Source organism: Pleuronectes platessa, chromosome 22, assembly GCF_947347685.1.
Source record: "Pleuronectes platessa chromosome 22, fPlePla1.1, whole genome shotgun sequence".
Taxonomy (NCBI): Eukaryota; Metazoa; Chordata; class Actinopteri; order Pleuronectiformes; family Pleuronectidae; genus Pleuronectes; species Pleuronectes platessa.
This window is the reverse complement of record NC_070647.1, coordinates 4,443,980-4,459,400: the sequence shown is the minus strand read 5'-3', so window position 1 is coordinate 4,459,400 and position 15,421 is coordinate 4,443,980. Positions and strand designations below refer to the sequence as shown.

The window sequence follows — 15,421 nt, the reverse complement described above, 5'->3', positions numbered from 1 at the left end:
TCTCGGGTGATGCCTATTTTCCAGGGTGTCTTTTTTCCCCCAGGTTTAAACCAATCATCTTTAGTTGGGAGACGATATGAGGTGGTTAACGCTCGAGGCCGTAGTAATAATGGCAGTGACAAAGGAGGAAAGTCCGCTTTAGGAAAAGGTGGTGAAGGTCCCTTTAAATAACACACTGTTTGTTACATGACCCTTTTACAACCTTAACCATGTGAATAATTGTAACCATAATAATCTCTACTTCTTTTAACCCAATCCAAGACCTTTCCCTAAACCTGTTCCACAACCCTAACTGTATTCCTTGTTGTTACCTTCGATGCCTGCTACTGATATGCTCCTACAGGTAAGGGCGATATTATAGGTTCATATTATTTGTTGACATGACAATGGTGTCTGCAGATGCTACACAAACAACCCTATTAAGATTAAGATGCATTTATTTGTCCCAAACACATGCACAGACAGGCACACTCATGCAGGTAGGGAAATTTAACCTCTGCTTTTGACCCATCTGGTGCAGGACACACAGAGCAGTGAGCAGCCATGTACGGCGCCCGGGGAGCAGATGTTGGGGGAGTAAGGTGCCTTGCTCAGGGGCACTAGACAGGGTAGGGAGAATCCTCTTGGATTTTAGGACAGATCAATCCATGTTCGTCTTTTTGTTGTTTCTCCATGGAGTCGAACCAGAGACGAACCAGAGACCTTTTCTGCCCATAGTCCAAGTTTCTGCCACTAGTCCAGCGCCTCTCCATGAGGTATTAAAGGGCAGAGGATTTGTTGAACTGATTAATTGAAGTTGACTCTCATGCCCTTTTTCCACTGGTCAAAAAAAAAAAACATGAACTCCCACTAACATCTCGCTTTTGTCTGCAATGTGAATGGATACAATCGTCTTCCACTCCCAGGTCAAATGATTCTGCAGTAGACACGTGTTTTTATCGACTACTGCTCCGATCTGCGATGATGGAAACATGCTACACGAGTGAACATGCTAACGTCTTCTTTGTTTGAGCAGTTTCGACACTGCATCTTTTCTGCACAACGTTACGCAACTACTTCACCTGTTATTGTGCATGGTGAAAAATGCAACACGGACGAGACAGCGAGGTGAGAGAGCTTCTCAGTTTGTGACGTCGAACATGACTCACGGGGGGGGGGGGAACTGAAAGGCACCCTCTTCTACGATCAATGGGAAAGGATGTCATCTTGTTTTGCATGTTTACCCACACACATGTTACATCGTAGACAACAGTATGAAGGTGGTGGTTTGGACTTTGCTCTATGGACGGAACTGAACTGAACTGGTTTCTTGAAGATAATTAACTGGTTATGGTTGTTGTAAAAAAGGCCTTCCTGTCTCTTTCAAAATACTATTGTGTTTGTTGTGTTTTATATGACCTTCTGGGTTTTTCAAACGCCATGTTTAAGAGAAACCAGTACCATTATATAGTGTGGTAAAGGGCAGCGGAAGATGCTGGTCATGTGCCAATACAATATAGTTTTAGATGTGGTTAATTTAAGGCAATAAAACACTTGGTTAGAGATTACAGGATGTGAATTCCGTGTTCCTGCATTAAAGTGAGATAAACTTCCCATCTAGCTCTGTCGCTAACGGTCTAACATGAACATTAATCATCGGGAGAGCAGACGAGCTTTAAGTAAAGGGTAATAAAAAAACATTAGCCCAACTACATCGTTTGGGTCAACAATAATACGAAGATAAAAGTAAAGTAAAAACACTACTCTAGTTTTACTACCATAAGCAGTTCCTTCGCTGCAGCTATTGAGTAGAGAAGCTGGAGAGAAGTGAGCTCGGGTGTCACCGACCAGAGGCCGGGCTGACGACGTCCTCGTGCCCTTCACCGTGAGTCGGGAGAACAGCCGAACATCTGTAGTCATTAGAGGGAGAGAGGCTGCCCTGAATCTCTCAGCCTGCAGAGAATCAGGGAGGAGAGAGCTATGACAAACTACACCCAGCTTCCCGCGAGTCTCCCAGGAGCACGGCTATCGTCATGTGAGCAGGGTTTTTATTTGCAGTAGAACTCACTGGTGTTCAGCATCTCGTGGCGTTGTTCCCCATCCATCACTGCCCGAGTCATGACCGATCTAACTGGGAGATCGGGCAGCTCTGTGGAATTAGCGTGTAAAAGCTGTATCTTTAGCCTCACATTCACTCTGAATGGCCGTTGAATTAGCGCTTCCTTAATCAGTCCGACTCTTCTGCGACATTTTCTGTCACTATTGTGAGGTGGGACTTTACTTTACATTTTAAGGATGTGTGATATCTCGTACATACCCGATGTATTGGGATGAAGAAAATAACTATCGCGAACAATGAGTTAACGTTGTCGCACAATTTTTTTAGCTGCTAGCACAAGACTTGTTTTGTTTCTCACAGACGCACACACAAAGTGCAGAAAATGGGCAATTCAGATGGAGCCCGAAAAAAACATCAGCATAGGATCCATTTTCTGCCAGTGGACTGTGTATCGCAAAGAACATAGCGACCAAACAAAACCAGAAGGTATCACGACAACAGGTTTGTTTCGCTGTTTGATGTCACAACACAAACAAAGACCTACAGTTCGGTTTTTCGGGGACAACAGTTTGTCACAGTGACGGCCTGGACCTCCGCCTCTGTGGTTCAAGCTATTTTTACCGAGCGGTTTGAGTAATCACCTGGTGTCACAAACATCATGTACAACAATTGCACTTTAATTTGTGTTGTTTTGACTGGTGTTCCTCAGGGGTTTTTGCTAATTGTCCTTTTTAGTTGCCTTGAGCTTGTTGTCTTTGTCAAGGGTCTTTGTTGAGCTTGACCTCTACCGAACTAGGCCGCAGTACGTTGGCCTGTTTCTTTTCATTATGCATTTTCATTTATTAAAAGCCTATGTGAGGAAGTGGTAGTTCATTTGCTCCATTTGTAGTGGAGATGTTAAAGGAGACTACAAATGGAAATAAGCTTGAATCGAATTGTTTTCTCTTTGTTTGAGATGAATCTATTTGTGCATTTTCATCATTTCTGAATCGTTTCTGAGCATCTTTGTCTGCTTCTGTTTTTCACAAACCGAAGTTTCCATATCAGTAGCTATGGGACACAAAGTACGCCATCATCAATATGCTGGTCAAGCAATACAATTTGCCAACTCATACCGCAGCTAGACTCAAGTTTGAATAAATTGTGTTTTGTAAAATTTTATTAAAAACGTTCCAACAGAAATCCCTGAGGATTAAAAACACCATAGTCAATTGGTGACTAATAGAATCGTCATAATGGTGATCGTATCCATTAGAGTTAAATCAAACATTCATAAAAAGCTTAAGAGGAGATTTTCAAAGTATCAAAATAAATATCATGTAACTAGATAGAGCCTAAACAAAAAGCGCCATATTGTTTATAGGCCATAATGCCCCGGCCCTATTATCCTGAAGCTGAAGGAGTCAGTGTTGATTTAGCGAAAAATAGCTAACCCTCATTAATAACGGCTTAAAGGAAGGCCGCGCAAAGTTCGCACTTAGTGGCTGTGATCAAATTGAATCCATGTCATTCCCAACTGGCTCTAATAAGGACACATTCACACTGGCCTCCCTTGTTGAAACAAACAGTTGTTGTTTCAAAGCACCGTTTAAATACGACGCTGCTGCGATCACTCTCTCCTCGGAGCTCCGACGGCTGGTTGTATTTCACCATGTAGTGGAGCATAATGAGAACACTGACAGACAGAGTGGGGAGTTTTGCTGCCGGAGTGGTTTGAGAAGTTTCGGTGGACAGTTACACGCTTAGTTATTCTGCTGTGGAGACTAACATCCACATCCAAAGTTGACTGTTGTGAAAAAAATAAAGGAAAATCTGCTTTTGGCCGCGTCACTTGGAAGGAGTGTTCAGACTGAGAGGGAGACAACTTTTTAAATTGAGCATATACAGTTAGGCCAATGCACAAAGGATGCTTGGCTTAGCTTGATGGCTCCTCTTTTTCATCCCGAGATATTTGTATTCTCTTTTCTCATTAGGACATCATCCAGAGTTTTGACTGGGGAATCGCAAGGAGACAGGCTGCAGCAACCTATTCGGACATTTGCGTGCTATTGGATAATTTCAGGAGATTAGCCGGAGTACAGTGCACGTTTGAAAGCAGCTATAGACTCTTCTTGAGTAAGGGGGGATGTGTCAGAGGCTGAGTAGTTACACGTTCAAACACAGTCCAGCAGTCACAGAAACGATTTCCACCTCCCCTTCAACCCGAATGCACATTTAGCCGTTTTATTCTAAATGTTGTAAAAGGAAAATGTGCTCATTAGGCTCACAGTGAAGCTGTGTGGGCCAACATAGCGAAACATTTTAAAACAATCTATTAAACCGATTGATTGAGGAAATTAAAAGCTGCGGCAGACTAGAAGGAAAAGGAAACAAGCTGTGGTCTGATCTCTGAATCAGTAGACGAGGCGAACACCTCCGAATCTGGATCAAGGCCATCAGCGCTTCATAGGAACGCGCCTGAGCTCAGGAAACTATATTTGTAAGACCTTTGAGAGTAATCACATTCCGAACAGTCGTTTCTATTAAAACGGTGTGACACATGTTTCGTCAGAAAGAATATATCTAAATGAGATTTCAGAGGAAGAACAGATGAGCCTCAGACTGCCCGAGCCGGTTCTCCTCACTCCCTGCCGCTCGTCGGAGATAAAGCTTTGACTTGATGTCACACTCGCGTCAGATGCCGACACACAAACTGACAATGCTCCAGGAGCCCGATGTGCGACGGGGGGGAAAAAGATACATTTTTTGCATTTACATTTACACATATGGTTACACAAGGTGGCTGTGGACTACAAAGTTGATCCTCGGAGGAGGAGGGAACTGTAAGTTATTACACTGAACCGTGCTCTACATGTTGGTTATCTCCCGCTGATAACCAGCTCTCCGTTAATAAATCCAGCCGTGTTGACAGCCCCGCCAGTTTGCTTGCATTTACAATCTTACTAAAAACCACTGTAGAGGAAAATTGAAGTTGGATTAAAAAAAAAAAAAAAAATGAATGAATAGATAGATAAATAAATAAGTGTTCTCCTAGTGCTGTCTTTAAAATGGATGTCTGGAATTTACAGTTTTTCATTAACTGATGCCCAACAGCTTTTTTTTTTTTTTTTAAACCGTGGCCTTGGAGCCAACGCTCGTGTGTGCACGTGTGTGTGTGTGTGTGTGTGTGTGTGTGTGTGTGTGTGTGTGTGTGTGTGTGGCACTCAAGCAGGCCGCTGTATACCGCAGTCCTCATTTCCTCTGCCTTTTTCCTTTTTTTACCTAAATGTGTCTGTCTGTCTGCCCCCCTCCCTCTCTCCCTCCCCCCGTCCTCCTCTGGGCTTTTTACAAACATTATCACACATCAGCATAAGCAGCGGCGGTCGCGGCCATTACCGGCGTCGTCAATGGAGGCTTTTGGTTTCAAGGGGATCATTTGTTGATTAAATGTTCTCGCTGAATTCCCCCATATTCGGAAAAGCGAGCGGAGCACAAATCACGCTCTCGTAGATTATACCTGTAATTATGTTTGTGTTTGCAGGTTTATGAGGGGACAGCTTGTTTTTCTTTTTTTAAATACACACACACACACACACACACACACAGACAAACACACACTCACTGTGCATCGTGTTTGATCACACAGGGGCTGCTGAAGCTTTAAGTCTCCTCTCCCTGTATTTGCTTCACCTTTTTTGTCCCGCGTTTTGCGAGGATTATCATTTCCCTGCTGGCAGATCACGCCGCTCGTGGTTGTAGACCCCTGAAGAATTCTGTTACCCCTGATTATGCCAGGTCTAATAACATGCCACCCCCGCTAAGCAGAGTGGGATTGACTCGGAGGAGAGGGTGGGGGACGGATAATGAAGGTCCAAATAATTTCCTTTTTAAGCCAATGGAAGGTAAGAAGTAAATGTGAAGTCATCATTTCTTTCCCTGCTCCTGTCACTAACCTGGGCTGACAGACGGAGATAAACATAAGTGGAAATGATATGTTCCAGGTCGCCTTTTTAGTCAGGGAGTGTGTGTGTGTGTGTGTGTGTGTGTGTATAAAACCGCATTGTGATGTTGCAGCAATTGACTGGCTGAGTGATGGAGCCCGGCTCTCTATGTTGCTCCGCAGACCAGATGTGGATCGCCGCCGCCTGCTCCACACTTGCCATTCATTAGCCAGCAGTAAGGGGATGTCAGGGTGCGTTCGCTAGCAGGGCCACACGCGCGCGATAGAGAGCGTCAAGTCAATTCAATCACCTTGAACTTTGTCGATGAAAGGATTCACATTTCTGAAGCTCTGCTCTGAGACGTGTTGGACTGTGGATGGACAGATGCTTAGACGGGGCTGGTATATTTACATCACATCGACACGCTGAAGCACGATCCTAGCCAGGGCAGTGGATGTACGAAAAAAAACATACGGATAAAATATAAGTCTGGTGCCACTGGTTTCTACTAATCATCTTTAAAAAGGTCATACGTGTCTACGAGTCTCACAAAGAGACTCAAACAAAAGGAAAGAGGATATTTGTTTGGGACTATTTTCAATTGTAATTGGGGTTCGGTGGTGGAAATGAAGGAACAGGTCACAAGTTGCAATGTGCCTTTCCAGTTAGACTCTGACACTATCTCTGGGAGGAAGTTCAAATAGAGAGAATAGAGGAAAATTAAAGATAGAGAGAGTTTGGGGACTGTTCCAAATTAAAACCCCGGTTACAGATTTTAGGCCAAAAAACATGCAGCACTGTATTTCCCTCCGTTTAGCACATTCTCTGATTCGGCATGTCAGGAAAGATTTCAGAAGAAGGTGAGGAGAAGGTGTCTTACAGCTCATTCACACTCTTCTTCACAGTTAGCACAGTTAGGTGCACAGGACACACACATACACACACACAGGCTGGAACATGTTAGCTGCTACTGTACATGCTCCCGGGCTGCTGTGCTGCAGCGAGCCACAAACAGAGTGAGAGGGAAGGAAGGAAACTCACTCAAGGGAAACATGTCTCACAATATCTTTACACAGATCCCCCTGTCACCTTGCAGAAAAACTCCAACAAGCCTATATAGATTTATAATTCTGATCAGCTCTATTCCCAGGGAGTGAATGTCCTCCATAGAGGTTTATTTATAAATGTAAAATGAATACCTACAATAAACAGTTTATACACTACGGTGAAATCCAATGAGCAAGACAACCTTTATCTTGCACTATCTTCCCTTTCATAAATCGATAGAGCCTTAATGTGCCACATTCAACAACCCTTAGCAGGCCTCATGCAACCACCACAACAGCAGAGGCTCTGAGGACGAGGGCGATCAGGTTCTCAGAATCGGATCTACATTTTACCCGTCATGTTAAGAAAAAAAAATGTGGTCACATCATTTCTCAACAGGAAGCGATGATTCCCCCGATAACGTCTGAGAAGCAAGTGTCAGTAGAAACTGATAAAACACAAAGAGTGGCTGTTTTCTAAAGGGCCGATGAGACCGTTTTGACCTTATAAAGATAAGAAGTACTCAGAACTGTAATTTATGTTTACCAAACTAAATAAGAGTTTGTTTAACAATGATCATTTAAGGAGTCATAGTAGTTGATATAATAAATAAACGATGAACGTCTGACAATGGATAATGACAATGAGAAATTGTAAAAGCAAAAGCTAAGATGCAAATAAATGTTCCAACTGAGAGCAGAGTTCCTTCACTCTGTTCTGTAAAACAATCCAAGTGTTCACTTTACGGAAGAACTGAAATAATAAATGAAAAAAGGAAAATAAAAGATAACAAATGAATGAGTCACAGTGAAACGCTGGTGTTCCACACACTGTCAGTTAAGATGTCAGCAACACTAAAAACCACACATTTCACCGATCAGCTCGATTACATTTATGTTACCAACTATCTATGATTTAAACGTGTATTTTTTTAAATATACTTTCCACAAGTACATAACCCGTTAAAATATTGATTGCAACTACTCAATCCAAATGTGTCTGTATTTTCAAATAACTGTTTATCCTGGAAAACAAGGTGCCACAGCAGCCACGTCTGAGGCTAATTAGAGACTTTGTGAGGAAACGCAAATAGAGAGAGTTCACCAATGCTATTTATGGAAATGAGGTCACATGAGACTTGTGAGAGAGTTGCGCAGATATGTGCAAATAATAAAAGAAATAACAACAAAATATACACAAATGCAGCTAATTAAAATTGTGGAGTGATTAAACTCTATCTGATAATTAAACATGTCAAATTTGCCGCTGTCTAATTGCTGGATTACGGCAAATTCCGAGGCCTTAAAACAAGGTCACAGGATAGAAACCGGAGAGGGGAATAAAAATCTGTCTGTTCCGCTTCCTGCAAAATAAAGGAGGAGCACGACTGGAACTCCAAATGTGTGCAGGGTAGATTTCAGTGACTCTAACTCCTCACACACACACACACACACACACACACTGAGACCGTGCGTGTTCTCGTTGACCGTCACACGGACACAGTGGAAATGTCAGCTGCCTCTCTCTTACCGTAGGTAGTCTCTCCGGCACAGGATGAGGTTGGCTTTGGTGTAGAGCGTGGAGCCCACCTCGCCCAGCCTGCAGTCGCAGCAGGCACACTTGAGGCAGTCCTCGTGCCAGTACTTATCGAGGGCCTTCAGCAGGTAGCGGTCCTTGATCTTCCGGTTGCAGCCGGCACAGCCTTTTGGCTTGGTGTCCGGCTGGACGGAGAGCATTTGTATACCTGGGAGAAGCCGGGAGACAAGAGAGAGGATTTAGACACTTGTCATCCTGTACCAGCATAGCAACATAAGTTTCTTAATGAATGAAGACACATCAAGTTTCTAGCATTTAGCATAAAATGACAGCAAGATACTCCCCAGTTTGTCACAGAGAGTAAAATACAGGTTGTCTGCCTTCAGCTTCATTTATCATTTTAAACGACAAAATGAAATAAAGGTGAAAATGAGCATTCACAGGCTGGAACGTTCCATTTCTAACGTGTCTGAAATTACGGTCTAGCACTTTACTGTACGCAGACAACTGTGAAGAGTGAAGCTAAATGTAATCAAACAAAAAACTCAGAATTAAATCATAAACTGCAGCCCTCAATGGAGCCAGGAGTTTGCGGAGACCTTTCCCACAGTGACTGTACAATCTTTAGAAGATTTTTACACGTGGAGCGCGTTCACACATAAAAAAAATCATGTAAAAAATCAAAAAGTCCTTTGTGCACTGGACAAAATACATTATACATTATTGGCTTGTTATGTAAAAAAGAAAAGTGCACTGAAAAAGGTAAACACTATTTTTTGACACACAGCAAAATTAGGTACATTGAGAAAAGAGATCATCATGCGTAGGCTTCTCGAATTCACTTCTAAAGCAAACCTATTTTCTCACAATGCAATCAAAACAAGATTACACATGGGGAAGAGACAGCTCCGAAAAGGCGTGCAGAGTATGTCGTGTGACATGTGTGTTACAGTTCCTGTTTTACGGTACGCATTTAGCAAGGTGTAAACATTTTTGATCAGGCCTGGAAAAAAAACCCCACAAAAACGATTTCTACGTTTGAGAACGCACAACGGCGTGAGCCCCGATTTGAGTCTGCCAACATTTGGATGTGTCTCCTCTGATAACGTGCTGTGGTATTGAAGCAGGTGGAATGAGCAGGTTGGTCAGAAGAGAGGACGTGAATGAAAAGAGACACATCCTCTGCACCCTCACTTTGTGAAGAACAGAGTTTGAAGGGACCCTGCACTGACTTGTCATATCATATTATCGTACTCATTTTAGAAAGAGTTAAACGAAGGCACTTGTGGACGCTGTTTAATTTGTTACCTGTAGAAAACACTCACCAATAATTCCTGTGCTTTGAAGTCTCATTTAAACGACACCGAACTGAACCAAAGTCTGTTTCCAGAGCTGCCAGTAAATGACTGGAACTAGTCACTGGTTTTGACAAAGAAGGAGAAGAAGAGCGTGCAGGCTGTCTGTCGGTCGCTACACTAACAGGAGCACTGTTTAACAGTTTACGGGACAAACACACACACACACAGACACAAAGCCACAGTTTCACTCCTTTTTCCTGGTCACTCTCCTTTTTTAGATATATGTTGACCCTCCCTGTGTTTGGGGGAGGCGTGGCTACAGGCGAGGAGCTTTGCGGCGGCCTGCATTGTTCGGGCCTGAGCTGACTGGGGAGAGCCTTTGTAGGCCGGTGGGGTGGGAGGAGAGGGAGGGCAATGTGGCCCAATGTGGCTTCGCACCAGGCTGGAATTAGTATTCTCCTACTATTCCCTGAGGACAGGCACACCCCCCACTCCCCTTTGTCCTCCTTTCACCACACACACACACACACACCCACACAAACACACAGACACACACACACTATATCTGAAGTTGTGGTTTTATCTTTAGCTACTTTTGGAAACACTGAAACTTTCCATTTAACCGTATTTTAGTTTGAGACATGTCGGCAAAACTCCTTCAGCGATAGTTGTCAGTGTGAATTTAAACACCACAGTTTAAACCACTCATCAGATCAATGCTGCTGCAGCATTTGTATAAAGGTGCTTCACTGTTTGGGACGTTCACTCTTTCTTCCTCGAATTCAGTCTTTAAATGATTTCAACACTGAGAACTGAGAGGAACTCGAAAGCCGCACAGCCTCAAGTGAAATGTGTGCTGTCTTCAACCATCAGGTTATATATTGTTGTTTTAGTGATTCAGTGTGTGCATGAATCAGGCTGATGTGCACAGTCTGCACAGACCACAGGACATTAATGAACATCAACCTCGAGCAGACTTTGTAACTCCCTCTTGTAAATGAATAAACTGGAAGTTGAAAAAGTTAAGGACAAACTTTTAGTTTTAACCCAGTAAGGAAAAACTACAGCACATGTATTCCACTGAGGGTTGTTGTGCTTCGAAGAAAATGAAAGCATCTACCACCACACAAGAAAATAGATTTTCCACCTGCTGCACATTATTTTAAGGCTGATATCTTGTATTGATTCTGGTAGGAGAAGGTTGTCTGAGACGGTATCAAACAGGTTGCAGCGCGCAGCGAGCAGCTCGGCTCATTTGTTCCAGTGCGTCCTGGCTGTTGATCTGTTAATTGGCTGGATTTGGAGAGCGCGCCGCGCACGGCTGATCTCCGCCGCCGCCTCCGCGCCTGTTCAGCGGCACTGATCCGTCCAGCAGCCTCGTTACCACCACAAAGTCCCTGCTACTCATTACCAAACCAAGAGGGAGGAAGAGTTTCGAGCACCGCCACTCACCCCTCTCCTCTCATCCCTCTTTATTTTTTACAGTGCAATCAACTCGGGGGGGGGAGAAGGAGACAAGCATGGCAGGAATTCGGCCGCTTCTCCCTTCCGATTGCCAAGAAGGAGGAGGAGGAGGGTCCCGAACAAAAGCTTCCTTTCCCCATAAAGGAAGGGGAATCACAGCTGCTCGGAGCCCCGGTGCTTTCTGTTTTCCTTGCTCGAACCCTCCCTTCCCTCCTCACCACCCTCTCACCGAGGCTGCCGCCGCCGCGCGCGTCCCCGGCCACATGTATCATCCTCGCAGCCCCGGAGCGGATGGAGGAGGAGTAGGGTGATGGTGATGATGATGATGATGGGGATGATGGTGATGGAGAGGAGAGCCTGCTATTTCAGTCGCCGTGTTCTGCGTGAAAGCGAGATGCTGACATTTCACCCTATCAGTTTAATTACCGTTGCCATGGCAGCGCGGCGCCGGGGAAAGGCCAGTAACGGATTTAACGCGGAGACTCAATTTGCTCGTGCATGCTTTCAACGAGCCCAGAGAGAGAGAGAGAGAGAGAGAGAGAGAGAGAGAGAGAGAGAGAGAGAGAGAGAGAGGAGACCGGAACATGATCATCAGCTGCTGCTGCACGATCACACAACACCGGAGCCCGTCTCCTCACGGCTCCGATGAAAGGTTATCAGAGGGGGGACGACGACACAGATAATGGATCCGGCGGCGGGTCACATCCGGACGCGTCGGGCAGCAGAGGTGATGCTGTAACTTGGGTCGTCGCAGAGCTCATCGTCACACACACACACAAACACACGCGCACACACGGAACGAAGCGCAAAAAGGCGTCTTACCGAAACTTTTCTCCCTTTTCTGCATTTGTTGAGCCGCTGAAGCAGCCGAAGCACCACCATGCAACCCGAAGCCGCCGGGTCCGGAGAGCAGCTCTGTCTGCCGGGGAGGGGAACGCTGGGCCGATCGGGCTTTTGTTCGGAGAGGAGGGGGAACAATCCAGCACGGCGACCAGAGGCGAATGAAAAGAAGTCGGGGAGGAGGTGGGTGGTGGTAGTGGTGGGGGGGTTTGGGGGGGGAGCACCGGCCAACAAAACGCAAGGCTGTGTGTGTGTATGTGTGTGTGTGTGTGTGTGAGGGAGAGAGGGAGGAGGGGGGAGCTACAGAGCTGATTCCTCGCCGTCGGGCGTCACACGGCGTTTGAGGGAACGTCCCTCACCGGCCGGAGCTACGCGCACTCGTGCGCAGAGACGCACGCGGCGGATGACAGGGCGACAAAGGAGATGCTTCTCCTCATCGGGCGCGTGTAGCGACCATCTCCTTTAATCCCGCAGCACAGCCACAGTATTAATCACAGAGGCTCCCGCTGCGCCGCGCCGCTTCTCTCATTAGCGCCTCGCTGGCGTGCCACCGGTCACCGCGCGCGCACCACCACAGGAGGGACCAGCTCCTCCGACGCTCCAAGTTCTCACTCGCACATGTTTACACCTTCCATAGCCTCGCGTTACTCAAATCCCTAATCACCATTAGCCTCGTTTTTTCGCCCACTTGTCTACGGGTGGTTTGTGTCAGGATGCATGAGTGCCACAGTCTGGCTCACCTTTCTCAGCAAGTTACGCAGAAACCACAACTCCAGCCGCGGTGAGCAGCTCCGGGTTCCCGGGAAAGTTTACCAAACTGGCATGGCGCTTCGCAGCGCACCGATCGGTCAGGCTGGATCAACGAGGAGCTCCGCATGGATCAGAGCGACCACTTGGCCGGATGCTACCCAGCTACAGGTGTTCTTCCGCCCGGGGAGCTTGTTGCGAGGCTCAAGCCGGCGTCCTCATGCGGCGGAGGGAGGAAGTGAGTCGAGCTTTATTACGTCCAGAAGAGAAAAAAAAAATCCAATCCTTCAACGGTGAGACATCGCACCCCCACGATAAGGTCATTCACTTGATGCGAGGACGGAAAGCATGGATCGCGTGCGCGCTCCCGGAACGCCCACTTTTCTTTTTTCTGCCAAACGAACGTCCTTCAATCTTCGGGGCGCGCGGGGGCACGACGCTCGTTAGCACGGTACGGAGAGAGAAGCACGGGGCGCGCGTGTTCAGGACTCCGCGCACGGCACAGTCCAGGTATCAGGTGGAGGACGGAGGACTGGGTGCTGCTCTCCAGTCATCACACCCGACGGACATCCACACAAGACGGCGGAGTTTAACGACAAAAAAACTCCCGAGGACCGATGATCCACATCATGACGTGGGTTTAAACTGCAGCCAGACGGACGCTTTAATGGCTCAGATTTATAAGCGACGCACACACACACACACACACACACACACACACACACACGCACACACACACACACACACACACACACCTATCAATACACGTAATGCGCATTAAAGCCACTTGTCTGTGTCAGTCAAATGTTGGCTCATTAACTATTTGGGGGAAATATAAATAGTGCAAACACGAAGTTGATACAATGTGGACAACTATAAGTTTATTTTTTTTGCTGAGGACACTGTTTCCTATTACTATGGCATTATTTCTCCAAGCGCGCACACGCACGCGCCTCGTGAAGTCCCGGGTTCCACTGTGGCTGCCCGGCCTGATTATCTCCTCTGCACACTCTTTATTTAAATCATCCCTGTAATTAAAGGACAGAATTATACTTCGCCCAGTTATTGCGCCAGTGCGCACCAGTGCGCCGCCCGGTTGTGACTGGATGAGGCCCCCGCGCACGACCCTATAAAGTGCGCGGGGGCCCCCCCATCACATCTAGCCGAACACCTTCGATCCCCTCACCGCCTCACCTCGCGGCTTGCTATGGCTCACACATACACACACGCACACACACACACACACACACACACGCGCGCGCGCGCACGCGCACGAACACCTCACAGTGCTCCAGTCCACAGCCTGACAAGTTAATAGTTGGCATGCGGCTCCAGCCTAAAATGCAGCGATAATGAGATGGGTCATAAAATGCTCTCCGCGCCATTATGAGTGATGAGATGCATTAAAGTTGACAGGGTATTACCTGCCAGTAATTAGGTTTTGTCATGGATTGAATTATTTCAAGGCGGCCTATCTTGGTAATCATGCAATTTGCTGCGGTGTGTGTGAGAGAGAGAGAGGGGGGTGTATGTGCGTGTGTGTATGTGTGTGTGTGTGTGTGTGTGTGTGCGCGCGTGAGCCTGCCACGTCTCTCCCGGTGCCCTTCCACTCTCCTTTCACTCACTGCGTTCCGCGTATTATCCATCCTCAGTGCGAATGGGGGGATGCTGACAGGAGGCAGCGCGGTGAAAAGTGGAGGATGCGCGGATCAAGTCTCCTCGCCCAGCGGGAGCACGCACCTCCACATAAGCCCTCAGATGTGAGCGAACGAGGAGAGGCTTGTTATGTTTGCACCTGACCCCCCCGAACCCCCTCTGCGTCTGTGTATATAATAAGGTAATATAATGACAGCGCGGACCCCTGAAGCCCGCTCCTCCCCACTGGCGGCGGCTGCGTTTAACCGCCGGAGTCTCGGGATGGTGGACGAGAAGCCAAACGCGGAGCTTTACGCGCAGCCTTAAAGCGTTAAAGTCACAACCCCAAATACAAAGAAGACCGCACGTACCTTGAAGTAGAGCCAGGGATGCCCGAAACAAATGCTGCAGAGGTTTGTGAGGCAGTCGTCTCGACTTCTCTCGACTTTGAACCAAAAGTGGCCACGGGGCAACTTTCTCTCAGCGCTTGCCAAACTCCAGGTTGTCTGCAGAAAAAAAACTTGGCGACAAGGAGTTCTGGGGGAAAAAAAAGAAAAAGTTGCGCAAGTTGTTGGGATGTCGGATCCCCCTCCGCGCTGCGTCCCGTGCCTCAGTCTATCTCTCCCTCGCTTGTCTCGTACTATCACCCCCCTCTCGCGTCTTCCTCACCTTCGCCTGTCTCCCCGCAGTTTGTTGAACTGTGTGCGCGCCCGAGTGCGTGCGTTGCGTGCCTCTCTCTGGTTCTCTGGCAAGGAGGAAAAGCGGCGGAGAGTCGTGCCTCCTCTCCTATTTAAGCCCCTCCACCAGGTCCCCAGTCAGCAGCACACTCCAGCTCATCCAAGAAGCTGACAAGCACCGTTAGGGAAGGCAGCGCATGTTGCTCTAATGGACCTCAT

General features: G+C 46.9%; 1 protein-coding gene across 2 annotated transcripts in view; it reads right to left on the bottom strand.

Annotated features, from left to right (window-relative positions):
* The window catches only part of lmo3 (LIM domain only 3), a 47,278-nt gene extending 32,170 nt beyond the window's left edge, over window positions 1-15,108 (bottom strand). The window contains exons 1-2 of one of the 2 annotated variants that reach the window (XM_053414936.1): window positions 14,897-15,108; window positions 8,536-8,749 (exon numbers count right to left, since the gene is read on the bottom strand). In XM_053414936.1, the coding sequence (XP_053270911.1) occupies window positions 8,536-8,741 (206 nt within the window). In that variant the 5' untranslated portion in view covers window positions 8,742-8,749; window positions 14,897-15,108. Of the gene's footprint in view, window positions 1-8,535; window positions 8,750-12,125; window positions 12,170-14,896 lie in introns of those variants that run through there. The other variant, XM_053414935.1, reaches the window with a different exon arrangement.
* Window positions 15,109-15,421: the final 313 nt, after the last annotated feature.